The sequence below is a fragment of the Myxocyprinus asiaticus genome, chromosome 35 (genome assembly GCF_019703515.2).
Source record: "Myxocyprinus asiaticus isolate MX2 ecotype Aquarium Trade chromosome 35, UBuf_Myxa_2, whole genome shotgun sequence".
Taxonomy (NCBI): domain Eukaryota; kingdom Metazoa; phylum Chordata; class Actinopteri; order Cypriniformes; family Catostomidae; genus Myxocyprinus; species Myxocyprinus asiaticus.
In genome coordinates, this window is record NC_059378.1 from 19,483,680 (window position 1) to 19,506,368 (window position 22,689).

Here is a 22,689-nt window from a genome sequence, read left to right on the forward strand (position 1 = left end):
ACATAATAATATGTAACAATATAATGCTTTATTAACATTTTCCAAACAAAGCCTTCCACAGTATAAAGATAGAAATGCACTAAAATAGCACCAACTCAAGTAACATTAAACATTTCCCAAAGTCTAATTGGGAGTTTGACAATTTGAAAGAATTAGTCTCCCCATATGTTGCATTTTCATTGCAATGGGCAATTAAATCTCTTAAACTGTCATCATCCACAATATTAATCTTCCAGTAGACTGTAGCTATCTGCTTTGTTACAGCAATCGTAAAGTTGCGTTCATGATTCGCGTCAGGGTGCCAACGCTAGCGTCAAGCACCACTTTGAACACAAGAAAAGTGCTTGCAAACAAAAACGTCTCATTCTGCGTTTTGATGATAGTTAAGACTAGATGTGCTCCTGTGGTAATTAAAATGCACCTTACATAGGCTGAAAAATACTTGATTTCTATCACAAGTCCCATCTAGGCTTGTTTTGTACAGCAAAAAGCATTAAGAGGTCCTTTCTCCATCATTTTATCATTGACATGGAAGTGCTGTTGTGTGTGTGTTGTGAAGTGTGTGTCAGTGTAATGACTCCGGGCAGGTTCCACCCTTCCAACCAGTGTTTATACTGGTTTATGCTGTATTAATGGTAAATTTGTTAATTGCGGTTAAGAAAAATTAACACGTTAAACATTTTTAAATTATTTGCATGCATTAATGCACTATTTCTTACGATAGATAGATAGATAGATAGATAGATAGATAGATAGATAGATAGATAACACTTGACAAATGTGTTATTCAATAGTTGCTGAGGTAATTTATTCATTGCATTTTTAAGATCTAAGAAAAATAAACTTAAATGCACTTGGTGTGCTTCATCCTCATGCCGTTGTGCAAAGATGCTCTCGTTGGTAGAGCGACATTTAATTAAGTTTTGCTACAGTTGCTGTAATGTAAAAGTCTTTAGAGTTTTTTTTAATGTTTATGTTGAGATTTTGCTTATATCAGATGAGGACGCTGACATGCTGTCTTACTGGTATAGTGCACTTTAAGTATCTTTGACCACCTCAAAGCATTTGTGGTTCCGCACCCCCAGACCCTAGGTCGGGAACCACTGATCAAAGACACTGATGTCTGCAATCATAAGTCATAGATTTCAATGTGATCTCAAACATTTCTTACCAAGATCAAATTATAAGAGTTATGCAATCAATATGAATCTTCCATCACTGTACTCTATTTTTATGTCTCCTAAGGAATTTTGTGTGATACTTCAATGAAACAACTGATAACTGAGCTAGAAATAATTCCTCTGGTACACAGCAACATGTTGCATGGTGGCACCTTGTGAGCAGATGACCTGAGTTCTATTCCAAATTCAGTCATTTCCGCATCCCTCTACCATCATTTCCTGTCACTTCAATAATGTCCTGTCTGATTAAAGTCAAAAAGCCCAAATATTAATTAAAGAAAAGCAGGTTTTGTTCAACTCAAAAGGTATAAGAAACTATTAAAATGTGCATACATACTAAATGGATGTAAACCTATAGACTTATATCACAACTGAGGCACAAAAGCTGCTGTGTATGTGTAAACAGTCTCTGTTAGTACCCCATTAGAGCCGCGGCACAGTGACAAACACCAGCCCAGCGTTCAGCTACTCTCTGAACACACTTTTGAAGATTTGTTCCCTGTCCTTTAATTTGCCGGATTACAATGGTCAGTTCTATTTTCTCCCACTCTCTTTTAGTGACTAAAAGGTCTTACAAAACAGACTGAGACATAAAAATGTGATTAAAATGGGAGGCGTAGTTTTTCTGTGAGGACGCAGCGCTTTTATCTGACTGCTGCCACACCACAGCGGCCCACAGTAAATGAGGATGCCGTATGAGGGGGAGATGAATGTAAACACAGATTTTGTTTGAAAATGAGAACACACAGTGCTTGGATAATTATGTCCGACACAATGACCTACTCACCCATAACAGTAACTAGACATTGGTGCAAAAGAAGGTTTAAAGGAATAGTTCACCCCAAACCATTGTTCCAAACAGGCTTTATTTAAGTTGAATTTTTAAAGAATATCCTGGGCACCAATGAGGACTGAGGCTGGGGCACCCCCATATATGATTTTATAAAAGTGGACCATACAAATTCTGTGGTATATACCAAGTCTTCTGAAGTCATACAAAAGCTTTGTGTGAGAAACAAATCCAAAATTTAAGTCATTCACTGATGATCTTCCCCTCCAGGAGCTGATAACTGCTGCGATCCTTTCATTAAGTCAGTGGGTTGAGAACCAGATCTCTCTGATTTTTGAACGTTTTTGAACAGGATAAACTGACCCACTGAAAAATTCACAAATTGGACATTACTACTTCTCACATAAAGAAATGGGCCAAGTAAAGATTTTCAATAAAAATGACTTTTAGTCTGTTCTGCTATTTTATGGCATCAGAAGATTTGAAACATAATGCACAAGTCATATAGACCCCTTTTGTAATACTTTTATGGTGATTTTGGAGCTTAACAGCCCCAGTCCTTAATAGCCTCTTCGTGAATTCTTACTTTACTGACTAATCCCCCAGCATCAGTTATTTAATGCACACTGTATATATATATATATATATATATATATATATATATATATATATATATATATATATATTTAAAAAATGTCACCTTACACTTCACAGCAGACATACTGGAGGAAGGAATTTTGTACTATTTAACATATAATGTGATTTTAGGATGTTTATAATGATTGATTATGATTAGAGCTGTCACGATTATGAAATTTGGCTGACGATTAACTGTCAAACAAATAGTTGTGATTATGACGATTAATTGTCTGGTTTTGGGCTCTCACGATTATTAAGATTAATTGTCATACTTTTGTCATTGGTGTCTGTTTGCTTCGTAAACCTTAAGAAGTAATTTATTCATATTTAACTTTTACATGATTCCTTTAAAAGGCTTTAAAAACTGGGGGGCCTGGGTAGCTCAGTGAGTAAAGATGCTGACTACCACCCCTGGAGTTGCAAGTTCAAATCCAGGGCATGCTGAGCCAGGTCTCCTAAGAAACCAAATTGGCCTGGTTGCTAGGGAGGGTAGAGTCACATGGGGTAACCTCCTCATGGTCACCATAATGTGGTTCGCTCTCGGTGGGGCACATGGTGAGTTGTGCGTGGATGCCACAGAGAGTAGCGTGAAGCCTCCACAAGCACCATGTCTCCACGGTAACATGCTCAACAAGCCACGTGATAAAATGCATGGATTGACAGTCTCAGATGGGGAGGCAACTGAGATTTGTCCTCTGCCACCCAGATTGAGTCACTACACCACCACAAGGTCTTAGAGCACATTGGGAATTGGGCGTACCAAATTGGGGAGAAAAAGGGGATAAAACAAAGCAAATAAAAAAAAAAAAAGGCTTTAAAAACTTATGAATGACATTTAAAAAATATATTTTAAATACAAAAATATTTTTAAAATACATAAAATAGATTTTTGATCCTTTTTGACAAAAGTCTCTTTTTGGTCAACTTTAGTCTTAGTCCATTTGGCATTTACATGTCGTTGGAACCCAGCCAACCTGATATTATATTATATTATATTATATTATATTATATTATATTATATTTTATTATATTAAAGTATGCAATAGTCAAATATTTCTATCCAAAATTCTTCTACTTTTACACGTTACTTTAAGGTTCTCCGATTAAACCCACAAGCCCTTATTTCACATGAAGAAAGACCTTGGAAATTCTGTATTTCTCCATTCTATCATCTTGGGCATGACACAGGGCTCCTCTATGTCACTGTGTGTCATTAAAACAGCATGTATGATCACAAAATGACAAATAACATTTGCAATTACATGATCGTTAACTTAAAGGGAAACCGGAGTGCTTTGCGTTCACCAGAGACACTCAAATGCACCATTCATTCCCTAATTTGGACAGTAAAATGTGATTGGAATTGAAATTGCACAATAATCGTGGTTATCTCAGATCAGACGATTATTTAATAATCGTGACAGGCCTAATAATGATAGGTAAGGTCGCTGCATCAAAACAGCCAACTCAGACGTTAATGGCTTTAAACTTTTATTTTGTGATTATTTGAATGTTTGCAACATACAAAAATAAAGATATTGTGATGTTGAAAAGACTATTTGAGCAGCTGTTTCACTATGACACATGCTTCAGTTGTTCTGTCCTGGTAGTCAGCAGAGCAAATGCAGATAACACCATTTTGATCGCACACCTCTGAGGCCAGCCTAGTGTAATCTCACCGGTTTGATTGTATGTGTGAAGAGGATAAATATAATTACAAGGAAAACAGAGGCTAGGATGTTCTTCAGAAATTCACCTTTTGTGTTTCACGGAAGAAAAAAATCATACCAGTTTGGAACGTCACAATAGACAGAAATTTCATTTTTAGGCTAACTTTTTCTTGAAAAGAAAAACAAAACAACTATTAATCTTCCTCTCACACTAAGTGCACTGGTGTTTTGTCCCCTGGGGCATCTATCCCAAACTTTTTCTTCTTTTGTTTGTTTTATTTTTCTCAACCATTCCCCTACATTTTTCCAAGCACTGTCTGAACATCAGCTGGGATAGCGTTTGCATAAATGCTGTGATAGGAAAATTGCACAAGCAGAGTTGGAATAACAGGAGAGATTGTGGGGAGATGTGGAGGGAGGAGGGGGCTGCAGAGGTCTCGGCGTCTGCCTGACACAAAGAACAATAAACATGTTCCACATGGGGAGAGGTGGTCCACAGACCAAGCCCAAGCTGAGCATGTGGAAATGGGTTCCAGACCCAGAGCCGACGGCACAAAGGGCCATTCTCACACACATCCATGTGCATACGAACACTCTCAGACACACACACACATGCTAACCTCCCCCCACCGCATGAAATGTGCTACTAAACCCTTGACACTAGAACCGACCTGAGCATAGCTGCCCTCATCATCCCAAAACTCGCTCGGACCGACCATACACACCTGCAGCTTGCCCGAGGTGATGTGTCTCCAACCTATTGATGCTGCGTTTGACGGAGAATTATGCCTGAAGTGTGTGAGTCTTGTGCCAGGTTATTAGTTGCCTGTGTTTGCCCTGTACTAATATGACCAGGTCACTGGTTAATTGCAGAATAAATGCATTTATTTGCTTTGGCTGCCACTCAACTCAAAGGTTTAGGATAGACAAAGCCAACAGCCTGGCAAAGTTTTAAATGCGACCCAAACTCCACAAACTAATCATTCCTGTTTGACCTGGCAGAGTTTGGCAAACTTCACCATCTGCTTTGTGGCAAAATCTGGTGTGGAATATTATGAATGAATTGGCTCAGAGTCTAAGGCTTTCTAAAGAAGGATAATTATTGTTTGTCTCGTTCTTGGGTCTCTCTCTCTCCGTCTAGACAGCTGGCCTGTCTTTATCCAATAGTGCAGAGGTAGAGTAAGTTACACCCCCTCCCTCCACCTTTAGTGGTTACAGAAACACAAGCTGTCTATGTTTTATTTATAAAACACTCAAACTCACATTTCCACTTCATTTGTCCAATTCTGAAATTCACATCATTGCACAAATTGGTTGTTCTTATCTTACACATTCAATTGTAACAGTTTTGTTTGCACCAGCCAGGAGCCTCTAAATACCACGATTCACAGATTGTGTCTTATCTGATCTGCTTGTTTGGTTTTAACCTCTTGCATTAACGATGCTTCCTGATTCAGGCCTTGAAAACAGGCTCTTCTACTGGCAAACATTTATGAAAAGAAGTTCTAAATTCTGGAACTGAGGCTCTCTGCCAGCCAAACAACGCCGTAAATCACTGCACTTCAAACCTTTTCTTTAACCGCACCGCCAGGAAATTTCACCCTTAGAGTCAGCCCCCCCTTCTAAACACGCCGAACGAGAACTATTTGGTCTGATTAATTGAAGTCCTGTGGGGATGATAGCAGCTGAACAATGAACCAAAGGCTCAAAGAGCCCTAAAATCCAGAGCTGGATTTCAGTTTACATATGTTGCTCCCAGCTGGGAGGTGTAAGAAACAGAGGCAGAATTAGAAATTTGTGGGATGTTATACCTTAAGGCCTCAACGATGGCACAAATCTGAATTAATCAATTAAATCTGAATTGACAGACTCAATTCCTGCTATTTTTAGGTGGCATCAAAGAATTATAGAGCAAAATAAAGTAAATGAACACAGGCAAGTAATCACATGTTATGCACTCTGAAAAACAAAACAAAAGGTTCTTCAATGGTTCTTTGCATTACTTTAGGTTTGCGAAGAAATCTAAACCATTGGTACTCCCTTACATAAAAAAAAAAAAAAAAAACTTGCCGCAAACTTGGCGCAAATTCCACACTTATTTTCACATGCAAATGAGCTTGCGATTCACCACAAATGTTTTCCAGAAGTTTGCAGCTCTTCACTGGTAGTGGTGAACCTGCAGCAAACCTTTGGCAAAAATAAAGAGTTTGCCGCAAAGCCATTTGCATGAGAAAATGAGTGCCGAATTTGTGGAAAATTTGCGCAAGTTTGCAGGAAGGTTGCCAGAACTCTCAATTTTTGTAAGGATGTAACGTTGGCTGGCAACAGGTAGACGAAGAGACGATGATGTGTGATGAACCCAAGTGCAGTTTTATTTCCAAATGTGAAATCCAAAAACCCCAACTACAAACGTGGAGTGGAGTGGAGTGGAGTGGAGTGGAGTGGACTTGACTTGACTTGACTTGACTTGACTTGACTTGACTTGACTTGACTTACACCAACAACAATGCAAACAATACTGGACAATGGCAAACATGAGGGTTAAATACTTGGACATGGGAGAACACATGACAAAGATAACCAATGAACACTAAGAACTCTAAACAAGATAACAAGACTGCTAACAACCTAATGAAACAATGAACCAATGGGGACAAGACACAAGAACATGGGAAACACATGACCAGATCACATGACAAGGAAACAGGAACAAAAGTACATACAATCCTGACAAAGGACCATTATTCACTGTATAGGGTACTTGAGTTGAATATAAGGTTCTTTGGAAGTTGCTCTTTCGTAGTTCAAAAGACTTAATGGAGTTCTCACTTTTTATTTAAGTATCTACTTAAAACAATGTTACAGATGTTTCTCATATAATTCCATAGGAGAAATAAAAAATTGAAACAACTGAGACAATTGTTAACATATCGAGCTAAAATGAATGTGGATAGCATAGCTCAGATCATTTGAAATGTTTGAAATATGTCTGACTAAGGCTGGGTGATAAAACGATATCGATATTTATTGGAAAAAAATTATATAGATGATAAACTGTTAAGTAATTTTCTACATCTAGAGGTTTAGATAAGGTAAGTCTCGCTAAAAACGCAAGCAGCTCGGCAAAGTTATACACACAACAAGCTAACTGAATCACAGTCATGAAATCAGCCTGTTAAGAAGTATTAGCAGGCTAGTGGCTACATAGCCCTGCTGTCGTGGAAACCAGTAATAAGGCTTGGTAGCTGTTAGCTAGATAGCTGGCTTATATGATATCGTAAGACAGCACTGACAATGCAATAAAGCTATCGACTGAGCACAACAGTAACTCCGACATCAACACCATTGCTGTTATTTATGTATTATTTAGTTTAGTACTATTTTTCATGATCCATAGCGCTGTTACAGGCAAAAAAAGTTTTTCTTCTTCCTTTTGTGATGTTTATTGGCACTTGGCAATCCATCTTATGGTGCATTACCGCCACCTACTGAGCTGGAGTGTGAAGGGTCACAAGAAAGTCAGTGGAGTCAAACGTCTGCTGAAGATGATGAAATTGGTGAAATTTCATCGAAAAGAGTTCACACACCTTATGTAGGATTAAATCCTAAACTGAGTATACTTTAGAGGTGGCTTACTCTCTGGGGTTTATTGTAAACAAACAAGTTATGTTTGCATTCATTCTTGTGGTTATAACAAACATGTGAAATACATTCCTTTCCTCATTAATGGTAGGAAATCTATGTCGTGATAAATATTTATATCGGACGTGCTGATAACCATATCTCTGACTTCTGACTGTCTACATTGGTATTTTAGCAAAATCTGAACACAGTTTGTGACAATGTTGTGATCTGTTCTGAAACTCTAGAGGAGATGTGAGATTCCTGTGGTCTTTTTCTCAGGAAATTTTTTGAAAAGCAGTAGACTTCAAGTCTCCACTTGCTCTCCATTTAATCTCATTGCTGTCTAGGAGAAAAAACTGAGACATTAAAGAAATTTCTCATTTTAAATGAGAAATTTTAAAGAAGGTTTTCTCATGACATCAGTCTGCAAAACCCTTTTTGCTTCCATACACTTTATTTTAAAGAATGTATACCTGTAATGAAAATCTCACTCTGTGAAAGGGAAGTTACACAGCTCATTTAGAGCTGATGTGAGATCAGTTGTTGATGTATCGGCTGAGTGAGAGAGGAGTTCAGGGTGGTCTGATCAAGACTGTGCTCAGAAGACTTGGGGAAGAGGAGCAGTGAACTTACTATAGTGTGATTTATGAAGCGCGCTCACCTAACTGCATGCATTAGCTCTCTCTAAACACTCTGGGCTCACTTATTGATATTTCCATCTGTCATCTCTCCCCGTCCGCTACCCCGTATCTACCAGCCATCGGCTGTAAAGTCATTTTTTACAGCGAGATACTTTTGAATCAAAGGGGAATGACGTGTTGCTTCAGTGTGTCGGACCATTTGGCCGACTCCTCCGGATTTAATGACATCTGGGAGTGAAAGCGGGGACGGGGCATTGCTATCGATTTGTTAAGGCATAATGCACCGTATGAATCTGAAAGAAAGATGCCTGACCCGCGGAATGTGTAGTAATGATAACGCACTTTGCATTAAAGGGCCGCTAACACATGTTTTTATGGCAAGATGATTAAATTTAGAGCTCCGTAAACATCAGGAGGGTCCTATGGTGAATGCCTTCACCCATTAATCTTCTCTCTGCTCTCGATATCGTTTACTGGCAAAGCCTGTGATTAGAGGGAACCTGGCAAAAAAAAAAAAAACATTAAACAAGTAGAAAAAAGATGGATTACATATATCTCCGGAGCGAACGAAGCGTTTTTCGCTGCTAGGGAGAGAAATGTTTGGTTGCTCTGTGCTGAGGCAGGATAAAGATGAACATGAGTTGTTTTTTTCAAGATGTCTATGATGCGAACTAGGAGAGCATCACTGATGTAGTCCATGTTGACTGTAATATAAGCATGGGGGTTTAAAGTATTGCTTATGGATAAAGAAATAAGTGACAGAAAAAAGGAAAAGGGACCAAGTCAAGCGGTGTGAAGGGGGCTGTTTTCTGGGCAACAGTTATAAGGCAAGTAGACGTCTGGAGAAGCTTCGTTTGCTGCTACAGCTGGTGTTTGGCCTGTCTTGGCCCTTTGACAGTAATTCCAGACCTAGATTAGCTGTCATCTGATGCCAAATCTCTCTCCAAAGCCCCCCGTCTTTTGCCCCTTCACCCCTCAAAGACCCCCAGAAAACAGAGCCATGTGATTTTCTGATTAATGAAGATCTAACCTCACAGCCACCAAAGCAAAGCGACATTTGCCTTTTTTGTGTATATCATATGATTTTATTTTTTCGAGGGAGGTTCAGTAGTTTGTTTTAAAACTAGAGTGAGCACTTGGTGTACTACTTGGTCAAAAGCATGTGAACACCCCCTTCTAATTAGGGGGTTTAGCTATTTCAGCTACACCCATTACTAACAGGTGCATGAAAAATCAAGCATACAGCCATGCAATCTCTATAAACAAACTTTTTCTGTAAAATAGAATGTTCCAGTATGACAATGGCCCTGTGCACAATGTGAGCTCCATAAAGAAATGGTTTACTGAGTCTGGTGTGGAAAAATGTGACTGGCCTGCACAAAGCCCAGACCTGAATCTCATTGAATGCTTTGGAATGAATTTGAACGCCAACTGCAAGCCAGACCCCATCACCCAACATCAGCTTGACCTTACTGATGCTCTTGTGTCTGAATGAGAGCAAATCCCTGCAGCCATCATCTAATGGAAAGCCTTCTTAGAAAAGTGGAACCTCTTATAGCAGCAAAGGGAGGACTAACTTCCTAGTAATCCCCATGGTTTTGAAATGAAATGTTCAAAAAGCACTTATGGGTATGATGTTCATGTCCCCACATACTTTTGACCATGTAAGAGTGAGATCCTTGTGTTGTGGCTTTTGTGGTCCTCATGCATTTCTTTTGATTTCATCTCGCCCTTGTTTCACTTTGATATCCTGCTAAATGCGCATTCACATAGCGTGAACACTTGATTTGAGTCTTGTGTTCTGTAGTGTCTGTAGTGAAAAGGGCTGCTTTGATGGCATAAAAAATGGAGGGTGGAGCAGGTGTGTTAACCGCACTGGTGACAAACCATAAGAGTCTCTCTGCTGGAGCTGTTAGACCTTATTCATGTAATCTTCACATTGTGAACAGAAAGAGAGGATTTGAAGGACTCATGAACACACACACACACACACACACACACACACACACACACACACACATTTGTCTGTGTCGATGTCTACAATATAGGCTACACTCTTTTCTTGCCAGGTGAAAACCGCACGCGGATGTTAGCTAAGGTTAGACCATACTGTACATTGACTCAGTAAAAATGAGTCCCCAATTTTGTTAGATGAAGGACTCTCCTTATAGAGTATCTTTATGAAGTATCAGTCAATAATGTTCACTATGCTATGACTATATTGTGCTTAATCTGAAACATTTTATTTATTATTTTTTATTTCATTTTCCATATTTAAACATTTAAAATATATATATATATATATGTTTATTTTTACTCACATCATTCCGTTAGTCAATCATATATACTTCACTGAAGAGAATATACCTATTTTGAACAGCTGGCAAATGTCAGTAATATATATTTTTTCAAAGATCACATTTATATCCCAACATACATTACAGTGGCCCCAATAGATGAACTGTTAAAAATTAAGATAAAAAATATTTGGACACTCTTTGGCCATTTAACACTTACTGTTGATGAAACACGTCCATAGTTAAAGGGATAGTTCACCCAAAAAGGACAATTCTCTCATCATTTACTCACCCTAATCCCAGATGTGTATGACTTTCTTTCCTCTGATGAACACAAATTATGATTTTTAGAAGAATATCTCAGCTCTGTTGGTCCATACAATGCAAGTGAATGGTGGCCTGAACTTTGAAGGTCCAAAAAGCAGATAAAAGCAGCATAAAGGTAATCCAGTAGACTCCAGTGGTGAAATCCATATCTTCAGAAGCAATATTATAAGTGTGGGTAAGAAACAGATCAACATTTAAGTCCCTTTTTACTATAAATCTCCAGTTTTAGATTTGAAAGTGAAACTAAACAAGTCCCACATGTGACTTTTAGATGTGAAAGTGGATATTTATAGTAAAAAGGAACTTAAATTATCTGTTTCTCACCCACACCTATTATATCGCTTCTAAAGATATGGATTTAACCACTGGAGTCTTATGGATTAATTTTATGCTGCTTTTAGGACCTTCAGTTTTCTGGCCACCATTCACTTGCATTAAAAGAACCAATAAAGCTGAGATATTCTTCTAAAAATATTCATCTGTGTTCAGCAGAAGAAAGAAAGTCATACACATCTGGGATGGCATGAGGGTGAGTAAATAATGAGAGAATTTTAATTTTTGGGTGAACTATCCCTTTAATATAATGAAAAACACTTGTGGTTACTCTGAATTTGAGGGACAGTGACGTCATATATCCTCTAAAAATCACTGCAACACTAGTCATGTTGTTTTGTCTTCTGTCTAACACAAAAGATGTTAAAGGCAAAATGTCATCCTCAGTTACCATTAACTTTCATTGCATCATTTTTCCATACAATGAAAGTGAATGCTGACTGAGGCTGTCATTTCCTAACATTCTGCCTCCTTTTGAGTCCCACGAAGGAAAGAAACTCATATGGGTTTGGAATGACCTGAGGGTTAGTAAATGATGACAGAATTTTCATTTTTGGGTGAACTATTCTTTTAAGGGTCCAGGTGCTTTTTGGGTCCACTGTATAACCACCCTTTAGTGTGTTCAGATGCCTGATGGTCCATCTGCACGTGAAGTCACAGTTCCAGCAAAGTGGCTACAGTTTCTACGTCTTCACTCATACCTTCCTGCAGGTGCTCAATTTGTGTCTAAATTGCCCCAGCCTGCAAACTCATTTCAGTAGAGCTGGGCTGAAGCCAGACCATGTGAAACCCCTTAATGAAGTGGCTCTCTCACTCTGAACCCCTGTCAGTCTCTGCTCATACACCTCCACTTGGTCATTCCAGTCAGTTTGGCCCTTAGCACCAAGTCCCCCCCACCAATCCCATCCTGTCACTGACAACATGGAGAATATCTTCACTATGAGTGACAGGAGCTTCTAGCAATTTCTCTTTCGTGATGAAAGGGTCTTCTTTGAGGGAGTTTTGTGTTAAAAGATGTTAAATCTTCTTAATCTTCTGCCTGTCATTGTGATAACTTTCAGATTTTGTTCATCTCAAACGGTACACTGGCATTTGACGCAAAACATTTTAAGTTGTTTGTGTTTTTTCTCTATTTCTTCAGATTCTTGCATGGTGAATACACAGTGGAGGTGGCCATCAATGACTACCTGGACATCTACTGTCCGCACTATGAGGAGCCCCTTCCTCAGGAGCGCATGGAACGCTATATCCTTTACATGGTCAACTATGATGGCTACACAACCTGCAACCACCACATGAAAGGCTTCAAGCGCTGGGAGTGCAATCGCCCGCTGAGTCCGAACGGGCCTCTTAAGTTTTCAGAGAAGTTCCAGCTGTTCACACCTTTCTCCCTGGGCTTCGAGTTCCGACCAGGTCATGAATACTACTACATCTGTGAGTAACCTAGTTCTTTAGAGTGTTGTGTAGCCAGATCTTTGACTAGAAAGCGAATGACCTAGCCACATTGCAGCTTATTCAAGAACCGCCCACTTAAACAGAAAGAGACTGACATATAAAGAGACCAACCACATGCTTTACAAATTCGCCTCTATAATTTCAGTGGTTTAAATTCAGTTGGAAATTCAACCTTCTACATCCTGGCATTGCAGGAAAAGCAGTAGAGTGCCGATGCACAATATTCACTTGTTGCTACTAAGCTTCACCACTAGGTGGTGCAATCAGGTGTTGATGTAGATTAGGGCTAAGTTAGTTCAGAATAGCATACTACCCATACTGCTCGTACTACTTCTGCCATATACTTTTTTTTTTCTACTTGTTTAATGTTTTTTTTTTTGCCAGGTTCCCTCTAATCACAGACTTTTTACATGTCTTTAGCAGAAATAGTAATAGTATTGTAGTACGCCATTCTGAACGCCGCCAAAGTCTTTCATGTCAGTCCACTGGCGGCCATCTTTGGAACACTCCCGGGAAGCTATTTCTAGTCATGAAAGTGCAGTTCCTATCTATTTGAATGGGGAAAGAGTGAAATCTCCAGAATGGTTGGTCAAGATTACGATCAGAGAACATATTTCAAATCGGCAGTAAAATCTGACAACACTGGAATCATAATTGTGCTTCTTTAACTCAGATTACGCTAAAGAATGCAATTTTCCAGGTGTGTTCTCGAGTTAACTGACATGCAAAGTCTGTATCTAAAAGGTGATTGGCTCTTTTACCTGTAAGGTGGGACTTCCTTTCCACATCTGTTGACTGTTAGGTGTTCAAATTTCTCCTATTCATTTTAATAGATGTGACCTGTCTCTGCTAAATGGTCTCTGATGTAGATCAACAGCAACTGTTTTTCCTGCAATGCCAAGATGTACAAGGTTGAATTTCCAACCAAATTTGAACCACTGAAATTTTAGAGGTGAATTTGCAAAGCGAAATATAATGGATTAAATATTACCTGTCGAATACTAAAGACAAAAAATTTAAATAAAAACAAAATGGTATATTTTGGAACTGAACTTTGGAAGGTGAATATTTATTACTGAACTTTTAATGATTACATTTTTTTTTTTTATTTTTATAGAAATATTCACAGCTTAAATATACAACCATATGAAATTGCATTACCAAAATATGCAAGTACTGTTGATGCAATGGGTTTAATTTTTTAATTAGTGCAATTTAGTTAGCTTTTTTGTTTCAAAGACATTTTTCATTAAAATACTTCCACATGTGGCAGTCTCCAACAACGACTGTACAGGAAACACTGGGAAAATAGTGGAAAATGTGTATAGATTTTGTGATCAGAATTTCTGCCAGTCCCATAGTAATGAGTACAGACTGTTTCACAGACAAAATTTTGTTGTGGATATCTATTTTACTTGCTACTAAGTGCCTCAAAACTTTGAATATCCTTCAAAGGTTTTATGCCACTAACCTGGTAAACTTTGGCAAATCCCGTTATTATTTGATCCTCAGAATCGCTTGTTGTATCAACATGGTTTATTGCATGACTTTGTTTCCAGGCAAACTGATAAAAAAAGATTCTTTGAAAAAAACACCTATTATGCTGCTTTCAACTGCACATGGGAAGCATCTACATCTGAGTTGGGCATTCGGTACAATGACATGTCACGCATTCAAGTCAGAAACAAAATATGAAAGAAGCCAAACTACAACCTATACACAATGAATGATCGCAAAAGCTCTTTTTTTATGCCTGTGACTGAGCATTAGAGAATACACCTGCAGCACATTTACATGACCTATATTATTTATGAATGTATATATGAAAAAACATAATGCATTTAATGCATTTAAATAACAAATTAATTCATTTGCATAAAACAAACTGCAAATGATGACTCATTAGCTTTACATGAGTTGACTATAAGCTCTGTCATTAATATTATAGAAATAAAACACAGAAATTTAAATAATTTTGCAGAATCATTGCTTTCCATCATTTTTCATGATGACACGCCCCTTCTAAAATTACAAGTCTATCATCGAAAAATTCAGAGTTTCCTTCTGGTACAGTACATCTTTTATGATATTTCCCACTTTACTCAAAGGCCGCAATATTTTAATAAGTTGTCAGTTAAACCAATCAGATTACAGCATGCCAGATAATCAGTGAACAGACTGTGGGCGATCCTTTCTTATTCTTTAACCCAGAAGTATTGTCCAAGTGTACAATCATTCACTGAACTGATAGTTCTTGGGTTACAGGAACTGGGATGTAAAGGGTAAAGGAAGACTTGATAAGGATTTCACAACAAACTCTGATCATTAATGTGCCACAGAGTTCAGTGTGCTCAAGTCTGTAATGTGGTCTCTAGAGCTGTATGATAAAAAGAAGAAATAAAATATATGCCAGTCTTTGGTGAATGGTACTACAACTTTGCAACTGAAACTCAAAATTAGAAGTTACAGTTTTTGAAATTATATGTAACCAATTTGTTAAACTGGGAATGCTTTATGGAGTGGAATATTGTTTATAAATGGCTAGTAAATAATGACTCATATTAGTAGGGTTTCCCCAGAGTAAATATAAAAGACTTCTGAATTTTGACATCACAAGTTTTTCTCTCTGATTTTTCTGTTGTTATTTCCCTTGCACTTGTTTCTGAAGGGAGATTTTATTAGTTTTTATGAAGATAGAGTAGGCAGAATGGGTCTCCAAATTGGCAAGAGTTTAATTAATTGTTAATTAATAGCAACATAGGCTATGTTCAGACTGCAGGCAAATCTGATTTTTTTCTCAAATCAGATCTTTTCAGGCAGACTGTCCGCACTATTAATTGCAAGTGATCAAATCAGATTTGCGCGTTCAGACATAACCAACCTATCTGCATGGGTTGCTTTGGTAACGACGTAGGCGTACCCACGTGACGATGCTTTCAAAACAGATGCGGGAAAAATGGAGGTGCATCATCTCGCTCTCCAAATAAGCGCCCTGTCCAGTCGCGGTGCAGAACTCCTCCGTCACACAAGAAAAACTCAGCTGGTAAACATTGTGATGTTCCGTGCTGCAGTCACCGATTTTTGACGTCATCGTTGTGTGTTGCGTTAAGAGTGATGCAAAAGATCATTTGAAATCCAATTTGAGCAGCCAGAGTGTCCGGACTGAGACGCATCTGAAGAAATCTGATTTAAATCGCATTTGAAACCACCTCCCAATGTGGTTTGAATCAGATTTGGAAAAATTTTATTTCATGTGTTTTTTTGCTGTTCAGACTATCAAAACTCATCTGTATACAATCTGGATATGCAAAAAATCTGATTTTTAGTGGCAGTCTGAACATAGCCTTAGTTTCCCTTGCTACGTACAACATTGTTCATTTTTCAACTACCGTTTGCATACAGTAGCATGTGCATTTAAACAATTGCATAATAAAGCAATAAACCAATAGGGGCTATACATTTTTTTGATTTTACCATGAGTAAAGGGTGTTCTTAATCACAATGCAAAGCTGCTATGAAATGGCAACATGATCAAATTTACTGTACCAGTTTTCAGTAAATAGTTAATAATAATTCATGCATAATATAATTAATTACCAAGATGTACACTGGAGGAAAGCACTAGTCTTTTGTATGTTGTTTTGATTGTAAACCTTCTTTTAAGCAAGTTTTGCCTGAAATATGTCTGTGCAATGTCAAAACATAAATTTTTGGTACACCATGCCAAGTGGAACACTCTTTTTTTCTTGTGCCAGACACTGTAAATTAATGAAAATAGTTTAAAAATCAGTTATTACTGTCATTTAAATGTCTGACATTTTTTATTGTATTAGCTGAAGTCACATTCAGGGCAGAAAGATTCAGAGAATTTTATTACAGCATTTTGTATGTCTGGAAGATTAATCAGGCGGAGTCTGGGTGGAAGGTCCGGTTCTACCCATGAGCTCCCCTGGGTCTGTGTCGGAGTCATTAAGTGTAGAGTTTGGGTGTATCCTGATCTCTCCGCTTGATGAAAATGTCAATTTGTTGAATGCCATGTGCACTATTAGCTGCGCACTTTGCCGCTCTGGGTGAGATCGGTGCAAAGCCAGTGTCCAAGGCCATCAGGCGTAACTGTCCAAATTATGCTGATTGGTCAAATCATATTTAACAGAAGTATCCTGATGGGGATAATTGCATTCGCAACTTCAGGGGTGCCAGTCATTACCATTTTTCAGATAACAACAGCTAAAAGCCATTAACCTAGAGAGGGAGTTTTCTGGCTCTGGATTGCACCTGGACGATAGGCCTGACACCTCGTCCTCTGGAGGCGGCCCGCCCACCTGCTTAAGGTCAGACCATCGCCTGGCCGAACAGAGCGAGTGATTTCATTTTTTTACTTATTTTATCTTCCTCTTCTTTCTCAGTTGCATGATGGGGGGTGGAATTTGCCAGGTTGCATCTGTCCCTTTTTCACTAATGGTCCTGTGAAAGGTGTCCTTTGGCCTGATAAAAAGGGCTCCCGCTGGGCACATGCAAAAGGAAAAGGCTTAGGGCAACACGCAGGATGTATTAATGAGGCAATTTTACCTCTTTTTTTTGTTTTACTTTCACTTATCCTTTTTGCTGTGTGTGTGTGTGTGTGTGTGTGTGTGTGTGTGTGTGTGTGTGTGCGTGTGTATGTGTGTGTGTGTGCGTGCGTGCGTGTGTGTTTATCCTAGCTTTGAGAAAAGAGAAGGGAAAAGTTTGCGTGTTAAAAAAGAATGCAGCTTTTCATGTTAAACTAATGCAGCTCATTAAGTTGAATAGCACGATTTTTAGCACCTGCCCTAACTCTTTAGCGTGTCCCAGGTTGCTTTAGGGCACCTACTCACTAAAGACAGCTCTGACTGAGCTTTGGACGAATAGGAATGGATAAGCTTTGATTTTAAAAGCACTACTGGACCCGCCTTTCCTCAATTCTCATTGGTCAGTGGATGTCTACATCAGAGTGCATTGCTGAAAAAGCTCTCAGAGATGGAGTGTTACTTTCACAAACCCTTGCATTATACCTCTATGTCCAATGCACCATCCCCACTGAAATCAATGAATTTGCTGCATTCTCTGATTGCAGCACACATAACCTCCCCTTTACCCTCGACCTGAGGTTCAGAGGTTTCAGGCTCAAGGGGGACATAACCTGTAGCTCTGCTCCACACTATAACACTCTCATTGTGTGTCAGGACACCTGATCCTAAAAGTATAGGCACACAAATTGCTCTTTTGAATGCTAAAAGCACATTTGTCCTAATAATCGGTTTGAGGAGTCATTTCTAATGGTTCATGGCCATCTGTTGTCTGTAAGAGCCAAAGATTTAGAGGGCAGAAATAATGAGCAGGCTTGAGGATGAAACTCTTTCTATGCTCAGAAGAGTGATATCAACTTCCACTACCCAAAAAGAAAGATAATTAATAATGATAACTTTAATCAGTACCAGTAAAACACCTGGTTTAAATGGGGTTTGGTTTAAATTTACTGACCCTGTCAGTTTACTGTCTTTTTTTTTTTTTTTTTTTGGAGGAACACATAGGGATATGTTAAAGAAATATTCTGGGTTCAGTACAAGTTTAGCTCATATATAATGTTATTACATACATAATAATGATTACTACAAAAAATAACTTGTCTCTCCTTTTCTTAAAAAAAAAAAAAAAAGCAAAAATCTGGGTTACAGTGAGGCACTTACAGTGGAAGTGAACGGTGCCAATCTGTAAACATTAAAATATTCTCTGTTTCAAAAGTATAGCCACAAGACGTAAACACTATGCATTTTAACATGATTTTAGTGTGATAAAATCGCTTACTTACCTTTTCTGTGTAAAGTTATATCCAATTTTACAACTTCGTTGCCATGATGACGTAATGCTGTAAACCCTAAAACCCTAAAATGACAGTTAAAACAAATATTTAAACAACTTTACCGCTCAAATAATGAAATAAATGTACAGTAAGTGCTTCTATAAAATTAGAAGCTTCACATTTCTGCCTTTAAATCCTCCAAAATTTGGCCCCATTCACTTAATGTAACCTCGATTTTTATTTTATTTTTTTAAAGAAAAGGAGGGATCAAGTTTAAATAGCTATTTGTGGAAATCATCAGAATTATGCCACAAATGCTTAATTTTTGGACCCGGAATATTCCTTTAAGCCAAATGTTCATGTTGATGTCTCTATACAATAAAACAATGGATATACAATGGATGGATGATGGGTTGGATGACGTCAAGCTCCAAAAAGGACAAATATAAACTATAAGGTATCATAAAAGTAGTTCATATGGCTCATGTGCTATATTAAAAGCCGATTTGTACTTCTGCGTCGAACCTATGCTGTAGTCTATGCGTAGCTACGGTGGTTAAGGCAAAAAACTTTACTGTGCGTTGCGTCGACGCAGACCACAACAGCTGTTATTGATGCACTTCGTAACCAGAAACCGCCACCCAGGATGATAACAACGATATCTGAGGTAGCATCACATTTTTACCTAGATTATTTTAATATCTATGCATCATATCACATTGTATTTTGACTCAGGACCATTAAAGCAAATGTCTCAATCGGGAGCATCAGCTGTTATGTTATGTTTGTGTTTCATGAAGTTACAAGTGACACGCGTCAAAAGATATCTGTTTACAGCTTATAAACTCTAAAAGCTTTTTTTCTCTCAGGGCTTTTAATTTGATATGTGAGTGAAACAATATGTGTTGTATTCTACTCGCAAACTTTCTGATCTACACAATGATTTGACCGTATGTTTGAGAGTATAGTGCACATTAAATAATCATATTTCATAAGTTATGGAAATGGAACACTTCTAATTTGTCAGCAAATTAGAAAGCACCTGATAAGAGTTGGTTATATTGACTATATGCATTGTAAAGTCTTTAAAAAGACACCCATTTAGTGTTCGAGGTGTAGTTATGAATTAATTTGATGATTCCTTTTTCAGCACAGAATGTCAAAAGTATGCCAAAATATCTATTTATTATTATTTAAGCGACTCAAGACCAAGCACACATTATTTTTCTCATTTATTTGCTCCCTGCAATACAGGCAACATGTATAATAAATAATATGCAACCTACCTAAATTTCAACATGTTCACATACTTTGAACTCGTTTTTAATGCTACTATAATTTAATAAATACTTTTGAATCCACAAATTACGTTGCTTTTGTTTATTTACACATGTATAATTAGCATTTTGGCTTTGTAATTGCAGAACGACGCAGAAGCCAATGCAGAACTATAAATGCAAACCAAGGCCTTGGCCACTACACAGAGCCTATGACATAGGTTGAACGCAGAAGTGTAAATCAGTCTTAAAAATGTAAGCCATTATTTACAACAACAACAAAAATCTTCCCCTCTGCTCTCGTTTAAATGGTGCATCAAGATGCATCATGCTAGGTTTGACGTTAGTGATACCAAATGCCATTGGTTCTTGTGTGTCTCGTAATAAATTTTAGACCAAGTTTCAATATGCAGAAGTGCAAATAAGATTTGAGAGGCATTTGAGAGGGGATTTTCAGTAAATAATAACTTAAAATTCCTCATACAAAGCTATTGTATGACTTCAGAAGACTTGGAATATAGTGCACAAGACATTGCATTGTATTGAAAAGACCAGCAAGAACATTCTGCCTAACTTATTTCGTTTTCCACAAAAGAGGTTTGGAATGACATTAGGGTGAGTAAAGGATGACATAATTTTCACTATTGTGTGAATTATTCCCTTAATCTTTGATTTCCAATTAAATATTGAGGGTTTATAGACACACGGAACAAAAGTAATATATATATATATATATATATATATATATATATATATATATATATATATATATATATATATACAGTTGAAGTCATTAAAACTTTTTTAACCACTCCACAGATTTAATATTAGCAAACTATAATTTTGGCATGTCAATTAGGACTATAATTTTTGCATGACATGAGACATTTTTCCAATTGTTTACAGACAGATAGTTTCACATTTAATTGACTATATGACAATTCCAGTGGGTCAGAAGTTTACGTATACTAAGTTAAATGTGCCTTTAAGCACCTTGGAAAATTCCAGAAAATGATGTCAAGCCTAATGTAGCTTCTGATGGGCTAATTGGAGTCAATTAGAGGTGTACCTGTGGATGTATTTTAAGGCCTACCTTCAAACTCAGTGCCTCTTTGCTTGACATCATGGGAAAATCTAATTAAATCAGCCAAGACCTCAGAAAAAAAAAAATTGTGGACTGGTTCATCCTTGGGAGCAATTTCCAAATGCCCGAAGGTACCACGTTTATCTGTACAAACAATAGTATGCAAGTATAAACACCATGGGACCACACAGCCATAATACCACTCAGGAAGGAGATGCATTCTATCTCCTAGAGTTGAATGTAGTTTGGTGCAAAAATTGCAAATCAATCCCAGAACAACAGCAAAGGACCTTGTGAAGATGCTGGAGGAAACAAGTAGACAAGTATCTATATCCACATTAAAACGAGTCCTATATCGACATAACCTGAAAGGCTGCTCAGCAAGGAAGAAGCCAATGCTCCAAAACCACCATAAAAAAGCCAGACTACAGTTTGCAAGTGCACGTGGGGAAAAGATCTTTTATGATCTTTGACGTTATGTTTGGAAGCAAGGAAGAAGCCAATGCTCCAATGTGTATGTAAACTTCTGACTTCAACTATATATATATATATATATATATATATATATATATATATATATATATATATATATATATATTAATTCAGTTGTGCTCAAAATTTTGCATACCCTGGCAGAAATTGTGAAATTTTGGCATTGATTTTGAAAATATGACTGATCATGATCATATCCTTTTATTTAAGGATAGTGATCATATGAAGCCATTTATTATCACATAGTTGTTTGGCTTCTTTTTAAATCATAATGATAACAAAAATCATCCAAATGGCCCTTATCAAAAGTTTACATACCCTTGAATGTTTGGCCTTGTTACAGACACACAAGGTGACACGCACAGGTTTAAATGGCAATTAAAGATTAATTTCCCACACCTGTGGCTTTTTAAATTGCAATTAGTGTCCGTGTATAAATAGTCAATGAGTTTGTTAGCTCTCACGTGGATGCACTGAGCAGGCTAGATACTGAGCCATGGGGAGCAGAAAATAACTGTCAAAAGACCTGCATAACAAGGTAATGGAACTATATAAAGATGGAAAAGGATATAAACTTATTAAGAAGTGAAAAATTCAGGGATCTCTTGATACCAAGCCACGGTCAGGTAGACCAAGAAAGATTTCAGCCACAACTGCCAGAAGAATTGTTTGGGATACAAAGAAAAACCCACAGGTAACCTCAGGAGAAATACAGGCAATGTGGTGATATCCCGAAGTCTCACGGCTGACCCAGAGCAGCCTGCCCCAGCAGGCACATGGTGTCTTGGGTATCTTTTCGGATATCATAGCTGTCCAGGAAATTGAGGTGATGGGCGACACAGAAATGTCCCCCAACCAACGGGGAGTCTCAGACCTTACTTCCAACCATGGGATGTTGTCAACCCAGTTGCAAGGGAAAGGACAGAGACTGACAGAAGAGTCAATCAAAGAAAAAAGAAAGGAAAGAAAGAACCCAGAGTTCAAAGTTTGCACTCAAGGCCGGGTGTTTCTTATGCCTGTCCTGAGCTGTTTTTAATGCAGTCCGCCCTGTCGCTTGGTGC

The 22,689-nt window shown here is 37.9% G+C and overlaps 1 protein-coding gene across 1 annotated transcript in view; it reads left to right on the forward strand.

The window, feature by feature from the left end:
- Positions 1–22,689, forward strand: part of LOC127426566 (ephrin-A2-like) — a 158,312-nt gene that overhangs the window by 122,250 nt on the left and 13,373 nt on the right. Inside the window, exon 2 of the mRNA XM_051673459.1 lies at positions 12,644–12,936. Coding sequence (XP_051529419.1) covers positions 12,644–12,936 — 293 coding nt within the window. The remainder of the gene's footprint in view (positions 1–12,643; positions 12,937–22,689) is intronic.